Source organism: Chlamydotis macqueenii, chromosome 13, assembly GCF_036417535.1.
Source record: "Chlamydotis macqueenii isolate bChlMac1 chromosome 13, bChlMac1.mat, whole genome shotgun sequence".
Taxonomy (NCBI): Eukaryota; Metazoa; Chordata; class Aves; order Otidiformes; family Otididae; genus Chlamydotis; species Chlamydotis macqueenii.
Genome location: NC_141568.1, coordinates 17,473,674 through 17,499,680, shown reverse-complemented (window position 1 = coordinate 17,499,680; position 26,007 = coordinate 17,473,674). Strand labels below are relative to the sequence as shown.

Here is a 26,007-nt window from a genome sequence, read left to right as displayed (position 1 = left end):
TGCCACAGTGCCATTTACATAGCGTGATACTGAGGTTGTATGTTGCACGGCAAAGGCACAAAGACCTTTGAAGGTATAGGCTTACCAAGATAACACTGGAAGACTGTCCCAGGTGGAGAAAGACAAACTTGATGTGACTTGCATCACGCTTTTTGGTTGCAGTGGTCCCCGGAGAGAACATGCTGTCAGCTGTACCCAAACTGCCTCTTGGAAGGCATTAGTCGGCATTCTTCCAGGAGGGAAGCAGAGACTGAACCGGCATTAGGGCACCATGGCCTGTAAAGAAAAAAAGAAGTTAAATTGACAACAGGAACACATTGGCAATCTACTTCTGTTCTCATACCCATTTTGCACAAGTAGTTCTACATTTAATATCACAGAAAAGAAAGAGGAAAATCAGAATGGTACTTTGCACGAAGAAGTTCTGTAGCTAGTCCTTGAGGAAAGGTTGTTGTTGTTGTTCTTAGAAGAAGTTAACAGGTGCTGCCCTAACTTTTCTGTGCAGTGGTATTACACGTCTGCGGCCACGAGATGGCGGATTTTTGTCAAATGTAAGCAGGGAGCAATTCAAACACAAAGCAGGTTTTCAATTTCTATATTAAAAAATACCTCTGTGAGAGTGTTTATAAAGGTAAGACAACAGCTCTAATCAGAAGAATTAAATAGGGAAATGCTAAAAAGGGCAACTTCTTTTAGCTTCTGGCTCAGATTAGGAATTACTGATGGAAGATTTTTTAAAAATGTTTGCAAGGATTTCATATTCTGCAGTATATGATTTTGTCTGCCCCATGTTTTATAGAACTGAGATAGACTAGAATTACTTTGAAATTACTATAGCTTTTTAAAAATCATTATGATAAGAAGATCTGTTGGGATACATTTTTACAAATGCCAGGAAGAGAGAGTAAACCATCCCAAAGGCAGCTATGGTGAGGCAAAGATCTTAGTCCAATTTAAACTGTATATATAAATGATATTAAAAACTATAAAGCTCCACAGACTTTTTAAAAGCTGTTCATATGAGAGAAGAATCCCTATCTTACACTACGGAAATGTTTACTGAGTTTTAATGTATCACTAATACAATTCACTTGGATTGTGTACAGAAGCTACACCTGGATCCAGAGCCACTTTTCTTACAATACAGGCAATGTAGGTTAAAGCTCTTCAAGGAAAGCATACAACTTCCTACTGATCTGCAGAACTAAAGCTGTAGCTTCAACCTAGAAAATAATTAGTAGCAAGCTAATGCTACTGTTCCCTTGGTGCCCATCTCTAGCACCATATGCACCTTCTGGTGAAGGAAAGATATTGAGGTGGTTCCAGACATCAGTTTCATAAAAGCTTGGTGGTATTGTTCATTTTACCATAAATTCACAGACTAAAAAGGAATTACTATTCAAAAGAGATGCTGACATCAATTTAGCCAAAGAATTACATATGATCGCACCTTCTCACATGTTCTGAACATTGAAACTTCTTTTCCACTGTGCATGTTGGTGCCTGTGATGTTAAGCCTTTTTGATGGTGCTGTGGCTAATCAGCCTTAGGAGAGTAAAACAGTTATAATCAGTATCATTGTTTTTAACAAAAGTCCCAGTCACCAGAAACATTATTCTACAGAATAAAAGCAGCACGTCTCTAAACCCAGATGTTTCAGTATTTCCCAGATCGCCATCACCATTTTGTAGGGACAAATACAGTGTTTCTTAGAACTCCGTATCTCAAAGGACAAGTAATTGTTCTGAAATGGAGCCAAGAGTTATCATGTATCACTGTGAGTCACGGGGTCAGGCTGGTGATAAAAAAAGCAGATGCTACATAGGGATATATAAATACTATGTGTCAGACACAAATTAATCCTTCCTGCCCATCAGCAGCACTGGTCAGCCCTCCTAGGGAGTAGTACTTCCAGTCTGAGTATTTCAAGAATGTTGTGGACTCACTGGAGAAAGGCCAGAGGAAAGCATAAAGAATGATCAGATATCTAGAAACTATGGCCTAGAAGAGAAAACCTGAAAACACTAGGTTGTTTAGTCTAGCGAAAGCTTGAGGGAATCATAACACTACACAAGCATGCAAAAAGTAGCTGCAAAGATGAAAGCAAACAGTTCTCACATCCACTGAGAACGGATATAAATTGCAATGAGAAAGACTCTGCTTAGATACAGGAAAAAAAAAATCATTTCAAGAATTTACCAGAGAAGTGCTGGAATGGATCAGCTAGGGAAGTCACGGGGTTTTAAGAAGAGCTTGTACAATCACCTCTCAAGAATGATGGAAGTAGAATTGATCATTCATTCTCCTCTGGAGTTCCCCCTAGCCTTACTTTCTGTGACAGTTGTGCTGATCTGCTTCGTATACAGCTCTCGGGTTTCTCAGAGCACAGTGCTGGTTGCAAGGACTGGCAATCACAGAGAGACCCTGGAAACCAGCCAAGGGAAATCCTACACTGGTCAAGCTTCCACTATAGGCATGCTTCAGTTAGGCCAAATATATAATTATGATCACTCCTTAATCACCCGCAATTGCGAAACACAAATAATAATTTTATAATAATCAAGTTTTATTAATTCTGATTATATCTTTGTGGAAGAAGTCATGTCAAACTGGGAACTGAACTATGAGACATATGTAATTATTTTTGTAACAGCAGTAAAAACAGTCCAGCACCATACAGAGTAACGTTGTGTTAGGAAGTAGCAGTATCTTTGTGTGAAGAACAGATCCCACCACAAAAGTGAACCAATGCAGTCTCAGACCAGCGCTCCCTGTGCAGTCGGGCTGCTGGCTCAGCCCCTCGGCCGGAGCGAGCTGCCGTCAGAACCTAAACGCCCGTTTTCTAAATATGGTCGGGCTGAAACTTCTTTCGGGCTGGCGCCAGAAGCAGCGGCACTGCACTGGAAGGCGTGAGTGGCAGGAGGCGGTGAGAACGGAGCGTTTTACCGCACTGCTCAGCCTGAACCGCCCGGCGCCTGGCCTGCGGCCGCCCGCCCGAGTCACGGCTGTCCCTGCGGGGGCAGCTCGGGGCCCACCCGCGCGGGAAGGGATCGCGGGTGAGCCAGCACCTCAGGCCAGGCTGTAGTGGATTTCTAGACCTCACCCACTCGAGCCCGGCACCTCCCTTGGGTGTCCGCCTGGCACCTCCCGCCTCACCTGCCCCGGGAGCCTGCCCCGAGGCGGGGCTCCCCGCGGTGGGCAGGGCCGGCCGGCCCGGGCCGGACAGCCGCGCCGCGGCCCCCCCGGCGGCTCATGCGCAATCGCCCCGGGTGGCGGCGGGAGCATGGCGCCGCGGGTGCTGCCGCTGCCCAGGCAGCAGTCCTTCTGCCCGCCCATCGTCCCCAACCCCTTCGTCTACCCGGGGTGCCTGAGCGCCAGGGACAAGCTGCGGGTAAGGCTGGCGGCGCGGGCGGGAGAGGGCACCGGGGCCAGGGCTGCCCGGTGTTGGGACGCACGTCGGGGCGGAGGGGAGCCCGGCCGCCGGGGCAGGCTGTCACCGGTTTTCTGCCAGCTTGCCTAAAGCAGCGTTTCTTTAGCCGCCCAGAACCAAGGGATTGTCGCCAATGCGGCGTGGAGGCCCACGGTCGGTTTAAAAAGACCTCCTGGCGATGGGAGCATGCGACCGTGTCGATAAATACCGTTTAAAACTGGCGCTTGCCCCGCCCAAGCCGCTCTCCTCCCGACAGGAGCACGGGGGCTGCGGGGCCTACCCTGCTGCCCGGTTACACCCAGCGCCGAGCAGCGGAGGGACAGTAGCAAACCTGGCACTCGGTTAAACATCTACCGCTCCTGTCCTTTCCAGGAAAATGCATCTAGTAAAAGTACTTCCTTCCCGAGTATGGCACCATTTGCTTCCTGATCTAGTCCAGTGATAGAGAGCAGAAAATGAATACATTATATAAATAGTCAAAGCAAAGATGCAAATGGTGTTCTGTGTAAAAAAAAAAAAAAAAAAAAAAAGTCACTATTTTTGAAATGAAGTTCTTCAAGCCATGGTTCCTCAGAGTCCACAAACTGCACGCTTGCTCTACACACACACAGGCATATTCGCTTCAGACTTGAACTTCTAACACAAGACTTGCAACAAGCTTTTAACAAGACTTTGACAACCATTACAGATGACACTTTACTCCTAGAGAAAACAGGAGCCTTGTTGGACTCTGGGTTGCATCCTGTGCGAATCACAGGAATGAAATACTGTCCATCTATCCACGGTGACAGATGCCTGAGCTCTAGATGAAGATGATGATGACTTCTCTTGATATGATAAGCTAAAATAGAAAATAACTTTTTACAGTAATCCTGTTTCAGACGCTTAATTCACTTTAGGCTGATATTAAGCCTGGGTTGGGGAGGGGGCAGTTAATCTCTTAGTTCCATATTGCAGTGTGGACAACAAAAAAGGTATCCCCAGTTCCACTGGATTACTGACTGGTGTCACTGGGTGAACTGAATTAGGCTTCTGAGCTGAATGTGCCCCAGTACAGCTTGTGTACAAGCGCACACAAGACCCACAGGGTACTTAGACAATACACAGGATTGGCAAAGCAAATAGTATTTCTGGGCTTTGATTTTTAAAAATATTCTCTTTAAAAATTGAGCTGATGAACCAAATATGAACTGGCATCTCAGTGAGGACAATGAGGATGTCAGTGTGTAGGTGAACTTAGCATTTTCTGCTGATTGTTATAAATATCTGAGGCTGATGTGCAACTAAATATTTTATGTTTCATATAGCTCTTCCTCAATTTATAAACAATGTTTGCCCTGAAGGTAGCGGGGTGGAGGAAATGTAAGAAACCTGGAAAACAATTTCAAGTCCTTTTATCCCCTATGTTTTACTAGCATCCTGAAACACATTTCAAGTGCATCTGAATCAGTAGCTGTAGGCAGGAACCCTGAGGTAAAGAAACCAATTTCTTAATGAGGTTCCAGAAATGGATGGCTGTCTATGCTGGCTGTTCTTTCTAGAGGATACACAGACTACTTTCATAAGCTTGCAATTTTAACCTACAATTACTATTTTAGCTATAATAAATATATCCTACTTTTTTTTTCCTTCAGGAGGAAGGGAGTAAAAACATGGGATGTCTTAGAGCAAAATACACTCCATACATAACTCCACAGTGCACCTGGAAGGAAAAGCATCCATCTGGGTCAGGGCCCAGTGCTAGTGAGCTTTGAAGCAAAACTGCAGTCACAGAATTTTAAAGCAGAAAGACACAAGAGAGACTGAAGAGAGACAACCATTTGGTGTCGTTTGTTGCTCCCTTCTGTTCTTACTCCCCTATAGTCATGGAGACTTGGATACTTCCTACTCTCTGCTTTATCCTGTAAACCTCTGTTCCTCTCTTGCCTGGCACTATGTATCGGACCAGCTGGGAATCAGAGCCTTACCCAAGACTGTTACCGTGAACTTCAAAAAAGGGAAGTTTCCCTTCTCTTTCCATTTCAATCCAGTGTAGTATGTCTCCGTTCTTGCATGTTAAAGCATTGTTTTGTTATAGTCCCCCTGTTCTACACTCTTCCTTTAGCATACACTGATAAAAATAGATACAATTTCAATAGATACCTCCCTCTCTGGGAGGCCAAAGCTGGATTTTTTTTGTATGTTGGTGAACTCCTTGAATGTAAAGGCTGCTGTCCCGTGGTGAATGGAGCTTGACAGTGAGACAGGATAGCTGCATTTCATTCAGCTTCAAATATAAAATAGGCTGTAGCCAGACTGAAAAGTGGAGTGAGAAGATTTTACAATTTTTTGCCAGTCCTTGTATTGCTAATAGTTTACCAGCCACTAAGATTTTTGTCTTTCTTTAGACTGTGCAAAACAAGGATCAGTTGTGCTGTGCTAAACATCTACACGTCCCAAAAAATATTTTAAAACAGTTGTTCAGATACTTCTGGTTTCCATCCTCTGACTGAAGCTGGCCGCAGTTAACTGTTGGAATTTTTTCTTTTTTTTAGTTTTAGTTCTGTTCATCATGATTGCTCACTTGCCCTCCTAACTTCTGAACTGCAACTGTAAAGCACAAACACTGGGAACATCATTACTAGGTTCCACTTTATTCAGAAGAGATGCTCAGTGGATTTATGTCATGGTGAACTATGTAACGGCCCAACCAGCACACTAAAAGCGTTATTTTATTTTTAACCCTGTGCTTGTAAGTAAGCAGCTAGAGTCCCTGGCAGAGAGCTGTGACATACTCTGGATGCTCATGGAAGACCCAGTCTTGCTATGTGTGCACTGCTTTGGGAGACAGTCGATCTGCTCCCTGTTTCAGATGTCAGGGGAGTCCATTTGGAGTTGGGCTTCATTCTGGTCCCCAGCCTGCTCTTCTGCTGCTTCCTGGATAACTTCTCAGCAGCTGAAGTTGAACAAAATTTCAAATTGGACTCTGTGGCTTTCTGATAGACCTGCTCTCCCCTTCCCCAGTTCCTGACATCAGTGCCAGTGCAGTCCCGTGTATTGCCCAAGGGTCAGTCAGCTGTGGGAGTGGGATCTGGACTGCAAGCAGTACTGACTGCAGCAGTAATGGGCTATGCAGTTGCTGCAGACACCTTAAACAGAAAGTACACAGGTCACTCCAAACATGGGAAAAGGCTCTTTGGATGATTCAGAATAATTCTCTCTTCATTACTGTATACAGAAGCTGGAGTGCCTCTGATCCTACTTAGTAGTTACTAAACTTTGAACCGATGTTTTCTTCTGTATGTTTTTCTCCTATACTCTTGCTTTTCTAGCCTACCTTGACCTTTCTCTTTTCTGTCCTTTTCTTACCCTACTTTGCAGCTGATGGAGCACAAATCAACTCTGCCTCATTACACAGTGACCTAGAAAGCCAGTAGCTTGCATCAGCAAATCAGTACCACCTGCACATCTGCCTAAAATAGATTAGTGAATTTATTAAAGTTTTGAGGAAGGGATTGTTTTGCTTTTGTTACTGCATCCTTTATTTTTCACTGTAGGTCAGTGCATATATATTCTTTTTTTCATAAAGAAAAAAGTTATTTTAAGTCAAAACACACTGATTTATGCTAATGCTCTTCATTCTGTATAACTGAAAGCAGCTGAAATGTTGAACTGGGACTATAGAACATAGTACAAGAGGATGCATATGGAGGAAAAAAAGGCACATCGGATTTTGGGAGACAAGCAAGGAGTCTTGGTTGGTTTAACTTGCTACCTGACTTTTTTAGATTTGCCACAACTGGCGCCGAAGAGAGTGGGAGCAATAGATCTCCAGGGCCAAATCTGTCATGCCCAGCTACTGAAGGCATTTCTGTGATCCAGAGCAGTCCTTTTCCTGTTGTCCATGAAGTCATGGTTAAGATTCCATAGCTAGTTATATGCAACAGTTATATAAAAGGAGGAAATAATCATACCTGAATGTTCAGATCTCTCGTGGAAATATGTTATATGGCAGTGCTTACAGCACATAAGCAGCAACACCAGGTACCTGCTTCTCATGCTTATCCTCATTTACACTGTGTATCCACTGTCACTGTGCCTTTTCTAACACACAACCTACTCCTGAAGGCCCAGAATTCCTGTTAATCCTTGTCAGTATCACAGAGTTTAGAGCCAGAGGCCAGAGCCTCTCCTGAATATTGACAAGAGGACAGTAAGAGGACATTATGTGAAGACTGAAGAGATTTGGTGGGAGGGAAGGGACCACGATGATGAAAGGAAAATTAGAACCAACCTACTATATCAAAGAATTGGATAAATAATACTCAAAGATGCTTATATTCCAAATGTACTACAAACACTTGTTCTTTTTTAAATAAAAGAGGTAAATTAAAATCCACTGTGTTGCCTAACTATCAATAGCTTAAGTATGTAAGGTGCAAACTATTTTGTAAAACTTATTATTAAAAGCCTTGCTTTTTCTGTACAGCCATTGCTAAAGAGCTGACTAGAACAGCTGACTTTGAGAAGAACACTGTTGTTCAGTTGTAGATTTTCTAAAAAAAAATAGTAAAGTGTAAAAAATAGTAAGTTCACAAGCATAAGCTAAAACTAGCATAACTCTCCTTCAGTAAGGAGAGTTACCATACTTCTCACCTGATGGAGCTGTCAATCTGTGACCACTGATGCATGCTCATATAAGTTTTGAGGGACTTTCAGAAACATAGGCCAAATCAAATTTTAAAAATCACTCCTACGATTCAGCTGGGGTATGTATTGGTTCGTGCATATGTATGTTCACAGAGCTGATCCTCAGTGAGTGGTAGCTGAGCTGGCATCCTGGTTTCACCTGGGATGGAGCTATTTTTCTTCCCAGTAGCTGCTGCATTTTGGATTTGATATGTGAAGAACATTAATAATACACTAATGTGATTAGTTCTCGCTAAGAGATCAAGGACTTTTTCCAGCTTCCCAGGTTTTGCTAACGTGCAGGAAGTGGGGTGGGGTATGGCCAGTACAGTTGACCCAGGCTGGCCAAAGGAAGTATTCTGTGCCATAAACACCATGCTCAGTATGTAAGGGGGGTTGGCCGGTGGGCAGCTCTGTCGTCCTTTCTCTTGGGAAATCGCTAGTCTGAGATCACTATTTGGGATCGTTCCGAGATTGCTCTCGGTTCTGTTCTATGATCCCTGGTCAGGATGGGCTGTATCGGTCATTGAGTCACCAGGCAGTGAGAAATTGTGCATTGTTTGGTTTGTATATTCTATTATCATTATATTTTACTATAATTATTAACGTTACTAATATATATGCTATTATTATATTTTCCTTTACTGTCCTAGTAAACTGTATTTATCTCAACTCACAAATTTTCCTTTCTTTCCTGTTCTCTCCTCCATCCCATCTGGGAGGGGGAGGGTGAGCAAGTGGCTGGATGGTACTCAATTGCTGACTGGGGTTAAACCACGACAGCTGGATTCAGTGCCAAAAGGAGTTGAACCAGTTAGTAGCTTACCAGGAATGCTAGGCTATGACTTCCGCATGCTAACACAGCTCACCAGCCTCCCAGACCTGTGCTTGCTCAGTCTGCATACTGCTGTGTTGCGCCATAAAGGCCAACCTTCAGGATATAGTTTCTCACCTAATTTACTAGGGTAAAACAATTAAGAATTTCTTCCTGCCCTACCCAGTACCACAGCTAGCTGTTAACAACCTTGTGCCAATACACCTGTTTCCTGGAGCTGTGCAGGAAAAAATGCAAGCTAAAAATTCCTTAATAGGGGGGGCTGGGCTGCTATTTGAGGATTATTTGCAACTAGGGCATGTTAGTGTTTCTCCTTCCCCTTACTCCTCTTACAATGCATATGAAGAAGTGGTGAACAGCAGTGTTGGCTTGGATCTGTTTTATACGACTTTTGCTACCTAGCTTGGCTGGCTGGGACTGCATCAGAACTCTCTTGAGTAAGTTTGTTTTCCTTCAAGTTAAAGCAAGCTAACAACAGTTTTGTGATTGCAGGGAGAAAAGGGAACTAAGCTTTCTCAGTTTATCCTGAAAAATTCAAGGAGGTCCTAGCACAGAAGTTAATATCCAAGATGCTTCGAACAGAAGGCAAGGAATTAATCTTCATAATCAGAAGGGTTCTGCTGTTTGTTTACTGTGGGCAGTGAGCAAACCACTTCCAAAGGCTTCTTGGGGTAGCCAAGAGCTGCTACCCCAGCTTCCACAGGACTGTAAAGTCTGAACCTTTGCTGTGAACCACAGGTTCAGTTTTACTGAAAACTCCACTTTGCTTAAGTCCCAGCTAGGCGAAATGAAGTTGTGTTGCGTGTACACTACTCCAGGCAGTAGTAGTGAGGATCGCTTGCAGCAATAGTGTGACTTAACACAAGATTTGTCATTTTGAAAGGGCAAGAGTTCATTTTAGTCATCTTAATCCCACTTGGCTTCTAGACAGGCAGCTAGTTACAGAAGGCTCTGTAGTGGAAATATCTGTCAGCTGGGCAGACTTGTCTGGGCTGGTTGTATGCTGCAGACCGAGTCTAAATGTAAACTAAAGCCAGCAAACTGTTTACCTGTTCTGTCTAAAAACATCCAAGCCAAAAACTCTTATGCTCTGACATTCTGGTTCTACCTGAAATGGGAACCCGAACATGAAAATTAAATGCTGTGAATGACTGACTTCCCCATACGAACACTGGAATCATTAGCGCCTTCCTTACTAAATCACATAGCAGTGACGTTAGTATTTTAAAGTCCATATAATGTAACTACACCGAACTCAGTGTCATTCCTGTTGATACCATTTCTTAATATTTTTTTCCCCTCTTTTTTTTCCAGACTGTTCTTCAGGGGATTGTTTTGCTACCCCTCCGTGCCATATGCATTGCAGTCATTGTACTGCTAGCGTGGCTGTTTGCGTCAATTGCCACTTTCCGTCAACCTGGAAAAGGATCTGTGCCACTTAAAGGATGGAGAAGGTAAAAAGTGACCAATATCTGTGAAAACTCTGTGCTGCCTTTTTTTTTCTTAGTAATACAAAACCAGGGTCTAAAGCTTTTTTTATTCCCCCCTCACTCCTTTCCTCGTTTTGATTAAAGAGGAATCCTCAGTCAAATCTTAGTTCTACCCATTTAGGTGAAGCGACTTTTTGATGAATGCATTTTACAACAGTGGGGAAGCCTTTTATATAGGTAGATTTTCAGTTGTCTTGAGGCTAAACCAAATCTGTATAAAAATCTTTATAGACTATTGGTAGCCCAGGACTTATTTTAGTAATAATACTGATAGGAATATTTTAGTAAAGAAACTCATTAAGAAAAGTATTTGGTAATGTTACGTAGGCTGAGTTTCTGTGCAGCCTTCGTCATTCCTGCTATGCTATAATTTATGAAAAAAATTGCTTTGACAGCTCCTCTCTTAGCTATGTTGCCCTTAAAGGAGTATTTTACAGCTGCCTCTGTGGGTTCTGGGTTTCAGTCACTCTGCTTCTGACCTCAGAGTAATGCAGTTCCCTTCTGGCTGTGATGCACTGCAGCTGCACGCAGGAGGAGACACAGGAAGTGAATTCTAACAAGGCCAAGAGATTACAGAGTCCCATGAAGGGAACATGTTCCAGTAAGGGAACACTGTCATTTAATCTTGCTTGTTTAAAACTGATAGTAAGAGAACAGTACCAGAGTTACCTAAGTTCGTACAAAAAGGACACTAATCTGCTAATTACCCACCCCCCACTTGCAGTAGTGTTATGCTACAAGGCTGTAATATACAGCAAGAGGAATAGCATACCTTGGAGGAGGGTTTAGTGAGGTGATGCACATTGCCTTATCTTTAAATATATAATTGCGTTTCAACATGAAAAGGTGACGTTCCTCTCCCTACTCCTACTTCTTCTGCTTTAGCCCTACAGTGTCCCAGTGAGTATTGCCACCCTGGGCCTGGCCCCAGTGCTGGTGAGAACTAGGAAATCTTTCCTGGGTTTCTGTTTAGAGTACAAAAGAAATACTAACTAGAGGTGGATGGATGATATTTTTGTGTTTCTGTTTACTAGGAGGATGATCCAGACAACCCTCTCATGCCTAACTCGTACCGCATTCTTTGTAATGGGTTTCCAAGTTAAAGTAAAAGGGAAAATAGCAAGTCTACTGGAAGCCCCGATCTTTGTTGCAGCTCCTCATTCAAGCTTTTTTGATGCCATTATTTGTGCCCTTACTGGAATGCCATCCATAGTGTCTAGAGCAGAGAACTTGTCAACTCCGGTATTTGGCAGTAAGTATTTATGAAAAAATAAAATGTTAGAAGACAGTAGTGTGACAAGGCCAAAAATTTGATCTCTGAAAGTGATTTGGGGGCAGACTTTTTAAATCCTTAGGTTGCAAAGATCTTGACAGATTTTTTTCCAGTCAAATCCCTGAGACAAGTTATCTTTCTAAATTGGTCAGAATGTCTAAAAGAATGTTGTTTCTTTTCAGAGATGACATATATTATCACTTTAAATTGCTTTATACTGAAAGCATGTTTTGTAACTGCTTGGGCTAGAGGCTTTCTCTTAAAATTCTGCCAGTAGGTAGCTTGAGAAATCTGTTCTACTGCTCTCTTTTAACAGTGTGGCCCACAAATGTGGAACACGGATCAGTGAAGGTTATTGCAAAACAGACCCAAACTACAGCAGTCTGGAAAATACTGTATTTATAAGTTTAAACTTGCAGGCACTGTTATGGATTTTTTTTTTAATGGGAGTCAAATTGGGAAAGAATAAAAGAGAATTTACTCAAAAAGGAAATGCAGAGAATGCAAAAGATCAGATGACTCATGCTTCTATTATTTTCTTCTCCTTTTGGCACAAAAATAATTCCTGCTTGCATTATTACTAGAATCAGCTGTAGACTTTCTGCTGGCTGTATGTCTCTTGTCTCTACAGGGCTCTTAAAAGAATAAGCCAACAGTAACTCAAAACTAAACTCAGCAGGCAACACAGAAAAGTGACCTTGTAGGAAACAAACTGATAATATATTGACCTTCTCTTAAAATCACAGGAGTGGGACATAGAAGATAATTCTTCCCCAAGTTTCTCATCTCAACTCAATAGGTCCACATAGTCTGATGTAGACTTCTGATGAAATGAAGGTTGTTTTTTTTTTCTGTAATTTACACAGAAGTTGTGTATGCTTTGTAAATGAAAAGGTTACTTGTTGATTGCGGCCTGCATGAGTTAGGCTTGAGCATGGCTCACGAGCAGACACCCGATCAGGTCTTTTCCTTAGAATTGTGTGGAAATGCTTAGGGAAAGATAACAGCAGTACTAGCAGAATGCACTGGAGTGAATTTGGCATGTTTATACCTACTGTAAAAGCTCCTCAGCTGGCAACATAGATGTATCTTCTGTGTTTTACTTCTTGTTTTGCAGAATGAGGACAAGAATATTACTGTTCTTATCTATTTAGTCTGAAAGCTGTTTGTGCAGAGTATTATTCTCATACTCTCCCGGTATGAGAATAATATTTTTTTTTTTGCTACAAAGGATCCTTGAACCCATGTGTTTTCTAAGCACAAGCATAAGACAGATAAAATTTTTTCTGTCTTTCGCAGCAATCTTAAATTCCCTTCAGCCTGTATCGGTTTCTCGTCAAGACCCTGATTCACGAAAGAATACAGTCACCGAGATAACTAAGCGAGCATTATCAAGAGGCCAGTGGCCACAGGTAATAAATACACTACTACTGTTCTGTCATGTATTCATATTCCATATTCCCTGTGCATCATAATGCCGTGAGTGCCCAGTAGGATTCTGTTGATGTACTAAGATGAAGTCAGCTCTCAGGTATATGACTGGTTTAGGAAAGGAAGACGAGAGGCTGGTGCCCAAAAAGAGTTTTGTCATAACAAATAGGTCAGTTAAAATCCAGACAGTACCTATTGCTGTTCCAAAATGCAGATGCTCCTGACCTTCTCCCTGTTTAAGACTTAATGTGCTGTCTTCGGTGCAGCAGATGACTTGGATTGGTATATGTGAATCAGTGTTCTCAAGCTAGCTGATGTGTGAGAAGCTATGTTGCAGAGCTGTGCTCACAGCAGTTTGGGTATGAGCAGTTGATGAGTAACTCAGGCTGTCCAAGCTCCAGCATGAACAGTACTTAAGCTTAAAACATCATTTCACATGTGAAGAATAGCTGAGGTGAAACTCAGTTCAGTCTTTAGGTTAATAATGCAGTAAAATCAGGACTTTTAGATTGGTCTGAATTGTGATAAGATTTTAACATGGAAGCAATAGTTACTGATTCTGCACACTCTTTTCCGTGGTCATTCCTCAGCAGCAAGCTGCTGTTGCACTTCTAGGCCTTGGATGGCTTTCCATCCTGATGAGCTAATGGGGCAGGGGTTGCTCAGGAGGGAGAAGAATGATAAGGCAGCAGCTGTGCTGCTTTTATGATAGGCAGAGGGCTGGGATGGAAATCCGCATCCTTTGCAAGAAGAAAGACCTGAAACAGCTGTGAATCTGCTAACATCTCATTTGGCAGTGCCTCTCTGCTTTCCTCTTTTGCACTGACTATAGTCTGATGTTGCCTTCAGATACGACGAATACAGTACAATTGCCATGCTTGCTGGACACATATAGTCAGTGATATAAGACCTTTCTCTAAAGATATCCCATGTGGATTTGTGTATAAACTCATGCTTTGTGTTTTGAATTAGTTCTTGACTTGATTTCTTAGGGGTTAATTTGCTTAAAATAAAAAAAATTAAAACTCAAAATAGTGACTGGTTCAGTAGCTAAAGTCACAGGATCTGTTTAGTCATAGTTGGCTACTTCCTAAATGGTTGAGGAAAGTTAACTTTGCCTTCAATTTTGTTCCAATGAATGGCTCTTGAAGAAAATTAAGACAGGCTAATGAAAAAATAGACTTCAGTAGCAGGTATGTCTATGGCAGCTAGAGCTGAATGCACTGCTGTACTTTCTGAATAGTCTCTAGAAACAGAACATTCAAGGGTACCTGCTTCTCATCCTGAGAGAAGAGCACCACCTGCCACTTTTTTTTAATGGCATTACTTAGACATTTCGTGCATCACTTTCACTTAGTAAGCATCTTACAAAAACTTTTTAGTTAATGTTTGGGCACTTTAATTTGACTTATAAATTGATTTTTCTAAGCTGCCATCAATATTTTTAGAGCATCCATCATTTTTTTTCAATATGTCACCTATATGGAGGATTTTAAATATGCACACTTTAAAGCCAGGAAGGCTTCTTTTTTTTTGTGCTTACAAACTACACTGATGCTCATGATTTGCTAAACTGTAATGGATGAAGTGATTTCAGCAAAGCTCTAATATACCTAATCTCTGCTGCAAACAGCATGGGGAGGGAAGGGGAATTTGGCTTTACACCAATTCTGCACTTAGGATAAAAACTAGATCTACATTTTGGCATAAATAGTCAATGAGTCAAGTAATCTGGGAACCTCCAAGACTGAGTCAGCAGTACAACAGAGGGTGTCACTGGGTGATTCCTGGTCCTCTGCCCTGGCCACACCTTCCTCCTACTCTTTCTTTTTGTTTTCTGAGAAACTTGACCACAAAATTATGTCTGTCATATCCTCTTCAGAGTGCCTGGGCTGCGTTCTCTTAGCACAACAGAAAAGAAGGTGTAGCTGAATTCCCCATTCTCTCCACCTAAAACCAAAACATAGCAGGCTGGGCAGCACTTGTGCTTATTAATAGCATGAGGTTCTGATTATTGCTTCTCCCAACCCTGTACCAAAACAAAGGGGAAGGAAGGAATGGTTGAGGGAGCTGGCATCTCGACTCATGTTTACAGCGTCTGTGCCTGTAAATGCTCAGGTACCTTATGCACTCATGGCAGCCCACACTCTTGATGTCTGTACACCCAGCAGTTCAACAAGGAGCTGCCAGCAGAGGAACAGGTCTTGTATCATTACCGACACTAAACATTTCAAGTGAAACATTGGAAGGCTTTTGTACCATATTTCTGAACTGATAGAGGCTTTTCCCCATAACTCCTCTCTTACAAAGCATTTGTCTCCAAATCAAGATGGATCAGGTTATTATTACTGTGAGCACGCTTCACTTGTTTGTTCCTTTTGAAACAGTAATGATATTCTTGTGATGCACTGTAACATGTCACAGAACTTGTACAAAAAGTTAGCCTTTATGTAACTGATGCTGAAGGATAATATTTTTTTATGAAATGCCTGTGTATCTTTCTCTTTAAATCCAAGATACTGATTTTCCCAGAAGGCACCTGCACAAACCGATCCTGCCTGATCACATTTAAACAAGGTGAGAGATGTTGTTGCGTCATTGTTGGAAAATGTGTGAAATATTATTTTTTTATTTCTAGTAATGTAGTAATGTCTTACATCATTAAAGTGGCACTAAACCCACTATTTGATACTACTCAGTTTACTTTTCTGATTTTTTGTATTTTGTAGGATGCAAAACACCTATGATGTATATGGTAGTTGCTTGGGATTTTTTCTGGGTACAATTTTTATCTAGTTTATTTACCCAAAAACTTGACTGTGATTATTATGAGATGAACTACCAAAATACATGCTATTTACTATGTTCTTTTAGCTCAACTTTCAGTTGTGCCAGCTTAGATTCCTGTCTGTTTTGCCATGCAAGATGAAATCTCGTCCTGTAATGCTCAGTGAGGCAGGCCAATAGATTATCTTTAACACAGAAAGGTACTTGATAGCATCACGGATCATTAGATTGTTGTGCTGCACTTCAGTTAAAGGCATAGTGCTCTCCTTTCTTACTGTTGTACAGTGTCTTGGGTAGCAAAGTTACAAAACCAGTACTACCACCAGTACTTCACTTACAAAGATGACCAGAACAGGGAAGGGTTCAGGAAGTGCTCAACAGCCTTGTGAGCATTTAATCCTTTGGAATGAATGCCAGTTAATGGCGAGATAACAGATAATACACAGAAAAAGAGTTTAAACAATCCAGGAATCTTAGGCAGCTTTCTCCTTGAAATGAAGACTAGCCCTTTTCTGTCTTGTTAGCTGCACTGCTGATGTAAAAACAAAATAAAACAAAACCACAAAAGACAAAAAGACCCCCAAAACTCCCAAAAAAAAACCCCAAACCAAACCAAACAAAAAAACCAAAAAGAACACTTCCCATTTTAAAAATTTCTGCTCCAGATACCACGTCTTACATGAATCACTTCAAACTCCCAACTGCTGTATTAAGTTCAGTCTTAACAATGAGTACTAATTTGTGGTTGCAGGTGCCTTCATTCCACGAGTCCCTGTGCAACCTGTGTTGCTCCGATATCCCAACAAGCTGGTAAGCAGAACATTCTTCTGTCACTAACTAGTAATATGGAAGTCAAAATCCGGACCTAAATGGTACCTACAATAAATATTTTGTATTGTCACTGAAGAATCTGTTGTCCTGAGCTTTAGCACTGGAGAGCTCCTGGAAGCAGATGGGCTTCCTGAGTGTCCCCAAGGTGTAGCTGCTGTTCTGATTGTGAAAAATGTACTGCTGGGTTTCTTAGCTCTAGTTAAAGCAAGAGGGAGCACAGGAAAGTATTGCAGCGGAAGTTTGAAACTTCCTGCAAAGCCACAGAGCCTGTACTTTGAAGTCTAAAATGCACACAACTTCCCTACTAGTCATGATTTTTTGTCAAAAAACTCTTACTGCAAAGGGGCCTGCAAAGTTTCTGAACAAAAGCAAAGCTGAGCCGTGCAGTACCTCTAACACCCCCTTCCATCAGACACCTGAGGACGGCAGCTTTGCAGATCATAGAATCATAGATGGTTCTTTTCATGCAACTTTTTCTTCTTCTGCCAAGTAAATGGTTACACTTTCTGCCAGGTACAGAGGTACAGACGTGTGGGTCTGCTTCACTGACAGGTGTAATGCTGGGACATGAGTCTAGCAACTTGTTAATTTTTTTTTATTATCTAGTCATCCAGCAAATCCAGAAAAGACCAAACTTTTCATTCCATTTTTAAGATGAAAAAACAAGTGATTGTTATTGTTGTTGTTATTTACAAAGATTCCTTTGTAAAATCCTTTTACAGATCAATTTCAAAACAGTGAAGTGAACCGCTAAAGGGGATTAGTATCACATTTCACTGATAGGATTTATGGATCTGCAGTATACATTGTAAAAATAAAATACAGGAAGTAACAAACATAGAACAAGAAAAAGAGGCAAAGCAAAAAAAAACAAAGAAAAAGTATGGTAGATTACCTATGCAGAAATGTCCTTAAAAACTAAATCAAACATATTTATGAGGGTGCCTTTCTAAAGAGACTGGTGAAGTCCTCTGGAAAAGTCTAATAAGATTATTTTTATCTTACTTATGTTGTTTGGATCAGAATGAATGATTTAAATGCAGAATGATTAATATATAAATTTTATTTCCCATTGTTGACATTATCAAAAGTCTGCCACGTTATTTCCAGATTTTTAAGGCAAGGAATCCTAGTTGCCTTGACACCTTTATTTATTTTCACTGCAGGACTGTAAAACCATCATCTGCTTTTACTAAACTTGTGCCTGTTTTATATTGTTCCTTATCTGCTCTCTAACTTTCATCTGGTTCTGTCATACATGTCTGTGTTTTATTTTTTTCCTTAGGATACTGTGACCTGGACATGGCAGGGCTATTCATTGTAAGTTTCTTAATCCTACTGAAAATTACATATATATTTCCCCCCCCCCCATTGCTAAACAGTCTGCCAAACAGACTCAGCTAAGCTAAGACACATGTTCTTCTAGATTTGTTTTTATGAGGGGGAAATACTTGAGGATAATGCTGTCATGCAGTAGCTGCCCTATCTGAATGGCTAGAGAAAGGGTTTGCAAATGGGGAAGCATTATTTCCAGCTCTGCGACCATTTTGTTTAATTTTCTCCTATGGTTTGCATGTTACACTAGAGCAAAAGAAAGATTTCAAGTTCTTTTTCTTTGGGAAACAATCATAGTCATCAAAATCCATAGATGTTTACAGTTTCCCACATGGTACACAATCCATTAAAAAAAAAGTTATCTTATCCCCCCATGCTTATTAATTCCTCCATCTCATTTTAAGTCATATGAGAGTAAATTAAGAAGATGGCCAAAACAAGTATTAATTTTCCCCATCTTTTCCCATTCAAACACCTAGGATTCTTCTTTAGATATTTATTTTTGTCTGAGTCAACAAAAGCAATTGTTTTACGATCCGAGTGAAGAGGCTATATATAGAGAGTATCTGACATTGAAATATTATGAAAAATATTTCAATGAACCATTTAGGCAGTGGATCTGTGTTTATTTCTCAACACAGATGGCCTTCTAATAGCCTAAAATATTTTATTAGCTGCACTGAAAATATGTCTGGAAAATACTTTTCACCTTATAAACATTCATTAAAATGTGGATTTGCAGAATCCATACACCACATTTTCATGTGGAATATGTAGTGTATCTAACCACAGTAGTACTGATTTACTAAGTGACTATAATTTTTAAGGCAACTAATTTTGAAAAATGTCTGAACTAGTGGAGCAGATCATAAGCACCTTTTAAGCTATCATTAGTTAATCCTAGCACCTGCACACTTACAGAACGCACATTAGGAAAGCTGACCTAGATGAAAATGTCCATCTCTGTTTCCCTAGAGTTTTTTCTATTATTATTATTGCTGTTACAGTTATCAGCATACCGAGTAATGAACACTGACATTCAGTAGCATACAACAGATTTCCCCTATGAAGGATTTATGCTGGAAGACTGAAAAGGAGCTATGTCTTCAGTTAGGAGAGACGGTGTAGGAATAGGTGAAGAAAGAAATGAAATTAGAGGTATTCCTGTAGAAGGGAGGCGGCTGCCTATTCACTAAGAATTGAGAAATGCTCTAAGTCTGGTGGCTGGATGAAGAAGGCTCAAATCGAAACCTGAGAGCAGATGAAAGGAGCGTGGCAAAATCGTGGGAAGGGAAGGGATGGATGAGGTAGAATATAGAGATTCTTAACAAAAAAAATAACTGGAGCCAGGAGAAGAACATTCCCAACACAAACCTGCAGGTCACAAAATGCAGAACTGTCACACTCTGTAAAACTTCTGGATATTGCGGCCAGGATTAGACAGTACTGGTCTTCTCCAAAATCTCACCCAGTTTCTGCTTTCACTTAGTACTTCTTTCTTACTTTTGTGCCTTACTTGGAGGAATACCTCATGTTATGTGTTAGAAAATCAACTGTTAAGAGTGGATTCCTGCAGAAAGTAGAAAGGATCCCTTAGTTGTTCTCCTACCTTTTCCTTTTCTCTTTTTTATTTCGTCCAAAACAAGAACAGAAGAAAGACTGCTTGAAGGTTTTCTATTATAATTTACCTGATTTAAAGTAAAGAGCAAATGTGCATTTCTGCTTAAAAATCACAGTGAAAAGAACAAGTCAGAAGTGGATATGGTTATGCTTATCCTCTTTCACAGTTTCTTCCTCCCCCTACCTGTTGATATTAAAATTTATGACTTTTTCTGAAAGTATTTAAAGTCCCAAACTTACTGACACTTCATTAGCACGTTTTTGTAAACACTACTGTAATTTGCAAAATGGCTGGCGAATACTAACAAATCCTTGCTCCAGTTCTGCAGAAAGAAGTTACTGGTCCTATTTTGTGCATGAGAGAATAAAAGATAAAGTAAAGCTACTTCTCAGTAGCTTTGAAGCTTTTAAAGCTCTTAAAGCTGTAAAATCCAATATGTATTCACCTCTTTAAAGATAAAATAACATACATATATTATGCTGGCCAAAGAACGGTATAGTATTGTTAATATGCATGACAACAGACAACATGTTGCCTGCCTAATGAGCAAGCAGCAGGTATACGCAGAAGCCCTGTAGAAAAAATGTTGAAAGCAACATTTCAGGGAACTTCACTGCAAGGTACTTTAAAACTTTACCCAATAGTGGCTGTGTTTTCTGTTAGTGCTTTAAAAAGTTTCATCTACTGATACGCAAATACTTTGTTTTTAAGTCAAGTGTATTTTTCTTCCTCTTTCTTCGTTGCTTGCAGAAAAGAGCTGTGCGTAATGACGCTGTGTCAGCTCTTCACAAGAGTAGAAGTTGAGGTAAGAATTAGAAATACTTTTGTACTAAGATTCAGCAACCAGAGAATTTATACTTTAATGTAAATGTATTATTCACATTATTAGTCACTGCTAGTGAACAATAAACAAATGTCTCAGAAATGAGAACAGAATATATTTAGATTTGTTGTCCATATCTATGTGTCACTTAATCTGATGAGTTCCTAAAAGAAAGCTATCAGAAATGCCTTTATTTTTAAAGCATTGTAAAATCATTGCTAATTATCCCCGCATGCATTTTACAGATGTTAAAACTAAGAATTCTAATATGTTCTGTTAAAGGTAACAACTTACCTCTTTTTCCCACCTTCTCATTTCCCTGCTCCCTTCAAAGTATCCTTGTATTCCTCACCATCTTTCCAGACTGAACTCTAAATGGTTTCTGCAACTAAGAGCTTACTTGAGGACTCTAGTACTTGCACTGGGGAGAAAGCTGAGCCTTGTGTAATGAACCTGTTCTCTTGATCGTTAAAATCAGCTGCAGAGCACAAAGGTAGATGAGTGATGACTGAAACAATCTGTAACATCAGTACACTTACTCTAACTGCTCCCTGCCAAAGAGTCAACGTTCAAAACCCAGTAAGCAAGGAAGCACGTAACTGAGGTGCAATCGGTTTGTTAAGTGTTGTACTTCACATTTCTTACCAGACCACAAAGGATTGTCAGTGTGGACTAAATTGGCTTAGCAAACTGGGGAATGGTAAAATTTCAGACAGGTTTTGCTCTTTATTTGCAAAACACAGAATTCAGCAAAGTTGTGCAAGGCTTTGTGAATACAAGCAGTGTTGCTACTACTACCAATTAGTGATATGGTCTTTGTTGTGAAACAGTGACATTCATTTTAAGGGAGCATCTTGTTACTGTATAGTATATGCAGTAGACACATTTATAAAAGGTGTACTAAAAAGCCAGTTCTTCTAATGACTTTGTACAGAAGGACATATCTATGTAATTTATATATGTGGGAGAAAGAAAGAGTTCATGTAGACCTTCTAGTAGAAGGTTTATTTTCCCCTACTTCAGAGCAGAACTCAAACTTGCCTGTTACAAAATAAATCTCATGTTCCAAAAGGTGAAACTGAAACATGAAAAAATATGCAGCTTTGACAGCAGCATGTGTCCCCAAAGTGGAACTAATTTCTTCATAGCAATGCAAAAGTCCTTCCATTTCTAAAAAGAGAAGGGGCTGATTTGCCTGGGGAAGGAGGGAATCATACTACTCCTAAAAGAAGTGGACATTTCTGTTGCTGTCCCATATTGCGAGCTTGTCCTGCAGTCTTGTGCTGCCTCGATGTTCTGTGCATGAACAGGGATGTTCCTGTAGTCCAAGGGAGAACGCGCATGTCTAGTCATATTCTAACAAACTGTGGAAATGGAGATGAAACAGTGAACCTGGCAGTGAGTTTTAGGGCTGCAAAAGATACAGCATTTGGCAAATTCTGCAAGAAGAGAGACTGCGTCAAAAGCAGATCAGAGAAGTATTTTTGCTCCTAAAAGAGCTGTGAAGAATTTTTCTTACAGGACTGCAGTTTGACAGGGAAGGTATACTTACTAGTCTTCACCAGAAAAGCAGCGGGGTGTGTGTAAGATCGTGCCTTCCACCTCAGGAGGCCAAGAATCCAAATTCTTCATCTCCAGCTGTGGTTTCTGGCAAACTGGTTTTATGAATAATTGTAGGTTTTTTGTTTTTTGTTTTTTTTAAGGGGACAGAGGTGTTCTTTAACCTACTAGAAATTTAGGTTGCTGTCTGAGCAAGACCTCAGTCTCAAGTTATGTAATCACCACTTTCAAGATCATGACCCATGTTTTCAGAGATAAACTTCTGAGTTATGACTTCATCTCACCCAGTGATGACACAGTTCCCTGTGTCTGTACAGTGTGCCTGTGGTTCCTCGATTTAAGAGTTACATGACTTCTGAAAGGGAGTTGTATAAGCAGGGACCTATGCCAGACTAGAACAGAGCTGGCAGCTGCTTATACAAGGAATGAAATCTCAAACCTCCATGTGAACAGCTGGACCCCTGCTGTCCTTAAAGGGGAGAAAACTTTTAGCTCTAAACAGAAAATTGTTATGGCTATTTGACAGATAACCAATTCCATAAACTTACTGTTTTTAATCACAAAGAGGCAGCATCCCCTAAAAACAAACATTAAAAGGCTGTTCAGGATGGGCTGTATTTATATGGGACAGTTTCAGCTCTATTAGTGCAACACCAGCAACTGCAATATAACTGAAGAAACACTGACACATAATTAGCAACTGTGTCTTCCAGTGAACCATGAACAACACCTTACACTTATTGTAGAATTGCTGTGCTGTAGAAGTTAAGGGCAAGATAGCAGTGTGGGGAGTAGCAGAACTGAGATAAATTATAACCGTAACTGAGAAAAGGCATGGTAAACAGAGCTGCAAGCAAACACTGTAGACTGAAGTAAAAGAACAAAATGCTCTTCCACACAGACTACTTTGCAAACAAACAGATGCTGATTCATGCTGTGTTAGATAATAATTCATCTACAGGGCATTTTTAGTGTAATGCTACTTCAACTTCTTATATACTAACATTGAATAAATCCTCAACAGTAAATGTGTTGCAGTTTAGATACATGGGGTGTTTTCTATGTTTGGGAGGAAAAGGGGTTGTTTTGGGGAGTTTTTTACTCTCTGTTTGGAGTTTCCCAAGTTTTACAGTATTTGTATCGGGTTAGTGCTCTACTTACGATTCAGAACTATGATTCCTTAATGTTTTTATCATGGAAGAAAAACTTACAGGAAACTTATCGGTCACATGCTGGCAGATACAATTAACAGGCATGAGGCAGAACTGCAGAGTGTATTTTAAAAATTATAAACCTTACATACCCTATTGCAGTATATAACATCGCTTATCAAGGATCTTTGAAAAGGAGTGTGCAGTATTTCAGACACACATTCTTGCCAATGTAGCATTTAATTTTCTAAGTAAGTATGCATTTATTATACTTTCCTTCTTTGGGGCTTTGATTTTTCGTATCAAAAGCTTCTACCACTCTTTAAGAGGCAGGTTTGGATGAAGTATTTGTGTGGCTAGGGCAGAAGAGCCCGAGTGGTTTCTAAGGCGGTTGAGACCTCTAGTGTCCAGTTTCTTTACTGCATAGCTGATTTTTTTTTTTTTCTCCTGTTTTTCCCCCATCCCGAACAATAACAAGAAATTGTCCATGTTGCTAATAAAGTGGTGACTATTGAATTGATTGGATAACTCATCTCTTTCAGTTTCTGCCTGTTCATGTTCCTACTGAGGAAGAAAAGAATGATCCCATTCTTTTTGCCAACAAAGTCCGGCAAACCATGGCAACGTATGTAATCAGTCACTAATAAAATCTTTGAGAACTTTTCTTTCATATCCAGCAATTCCATATATATCCTAGCCATAAAGTACAATTAGTCAAGTCCCAGGTACTATATCTAGAAATTGCTCTAGGTTTTCACTAAGAGGTGTCAAATTCCTATACTAAAACACTCTGTTTTCACATGGAGCCTACAGAAGGTTGTCTTACACTGGAATATAGTATGTTCAATTCATGGAAAGCTGGAATAAATTGCTCCTGTATTTGCTTGGCAAGAATAAGTGGGAGGTTTGTTCTCCAGGGTTACTGGGCTGCATTTACAAGACTATAAATCTTAAAACATAATGTAGTTTCACAGTATGGTTTCACAGTTTCACAAAATGGTATGTATTGCTTTATCCTACTTGCAGCAGTGCAAGAATGAATAATCGTTTGTTTTGTATATTAGCATTAAAGCCAAACTTAGAGAAGGGAAACAGTCAACTAAAAATAATTTGAATATAAGAAAATTATTTTTCTTTTTCCTTTTTTTTTTTTCAGTGCTTTGAATGTGCCAGTCACTGATCACACTTTTGAAGATTGCAGACTGATGATTTCAGCAGGACAGCTGACTTTACCCATGGAAGCTGGGCTGGTGGAGTTCACCAAAATTAGCAAGAAACTCAAGTAAGGGAAGTTCAGCTGTTGGTAGCATAATTATTGCAGTGCTGCAGGTGTTGATGGCTATCTACAAAAGGATACATTTCCTGACAACCGACTTGGCCATGTGTAATATAGTGTATTTATGTATGCAACTTACATACTTCAACTGTATGGCAATCAGAGATGAGGAAAATCCTAGTAAAATCTAATCCCAAGTAGTTTTTGTGGGCAGTGTTACAAGAGGAAAAATGCATTTTTCTGATCTTTTAGATTTACCTCACCAAAAGGGGAGGAAGGTAGAGCAGTACGTATTTTAGGCACTTGATGGTAATCTTGGGACCCAGTTTAAATTGCTTTTGTGGAAATGCACAGGCAGTGCGTGGTAGGAAGTAAAAAACCTTCTATTTCAGCCAACGGCTTACTGTTCTTAGTTGTACTGTGCAGCCATGTCTTCCCAGTGGTGTTGACTCTTTCTGTCTGGATGCAGTGGAATTTGAGGACAGAATCACTTAATCATACAGTAACTCCATCAAATAACCTAGTGTGGCTGTGGCCAAATCTGAAGTACGTGTGCAGTGAATCTTGACTTACTACAGATTTGCTATATATCCATTTATAGAACTCTCTGGAGCAGTCTTCAGTAGCTACATGGCAATCCTAATTATTCTTACCGAGATGCAGCGGTGTATTTCTGCAGAGAGATCAGATACTTCTCAAGCTGTAGCAATGCTAGCGTTTGGGTAGAGAATTAGCTAATATAGCTGAGATCTATTCCCTTCTGTTACGGAAGTATTCACCCTAAAGCATGATACAGCAAAATAATGCTGCATCTAAGTTTATGGTAATAAAAAGCTCTCTGCTAGACTAGCCTAGTAACTGGACAGATGACTCCAGATTTGGGAAGTTACTCTAAAGAAGTCTGATATACCCAAGCATAGAACTGCCTGCTTTTAATATTAATAACTGAGGGGAGCAGTCCTCAATTGCTGATTTCATGTAAAATATCAGGTTGGAAGTACAGCTTTTCTAATGCTGTACACACATGCTCTGTTTGGCTATTTTTCGTCTTTGAACACTGTAATAACTCCTACTGAAATTCCATCTGTCCAAGATCCGCTATATAGAAATATCTCCTCTCCCTCATGTTTGCATAGCCTAAAATGGAATCATGTCAGAGAGCAGTTGGATACCTTTGCTGCTATTGCAAGTGCTTCCAAAGGGGGAAGAATTGGGATTGAGGAATTTGCGGAGTATTTGAAGCTGCCTGTTTCAGATGTCCTTAAAGAGCTGTTTCTACTCTTTGACAGGGTGAGTAGTTGGTTAACTAACTTGTTGACAATGTTTTGTTAAAAATCACCTCCCAAAAGGATATTTAATTCATTATATCCAGCTTTGTAAATGTTTCTTTGTTAGCAATTCCTGTAGGCAAGATAGGTGACTCTTACAGTTTCCTTCTTAAGTTTTGATGGGAAAAGGTTGGTCAGTTTGTAGCTTGTGAGATGACAGCCATTCCC

General features: G+C 40.4%; 1 protein-coding gene across 1 annotated transcript in view; it reads left to right on the top strand.

The window, feature by feature from the left end:
- The first annotated feature begins 3,277 nt into the window (after positions 1-3,277).
- Positions 3,278-26,007, top strand: part of LPCAT2 (lysophosphatidylcholine acyltransferase 2) — a 33,284-nt gene continuing 10,554 nt past the window's right edge. Inside the window, exons 1-11 of the mRNA XM_086757967.1 lie at positions 3,278-3,391; positions 10,248-10,387; positions 11,458-11,675; positions 12,996-13,108; positions 15,644-15,704; positions 16,666-16,724; positions 18,031-18,065; positions 20,452-20,506; positions 23,778-23,860; positions 24,392-24,517; positions 25,648-25,801. Coding sequence (XP_086614093.1) covers positions 3,284-3,391; positions 10,248-10,387; positions 11,458-11,675; positions 12,996-13,108; positions 15,644-15,704; positions 16,666-16,724; positions 18,031-18,065; positions 20,452-20,506; positions 23,778-23,860; positions 24,392-24,517; positions 25,648-25,801 — 1,152 coding nt within the window. The 5' untranslated portion in view covers positions 3,278-3,283. The remainder of the gene's footprint in view (positions 3,392-10,247; positions 10,388-11,457; positions 11,676-12,995; positions 13,109-15,643; positions 15,705-16,665; positions 16,725-18,030; positions 18,066-20,451; positions 20,507-23,777; positions 23,861-24,391; positions 24,518-25,647; positions 25,802-26,007) is intronic.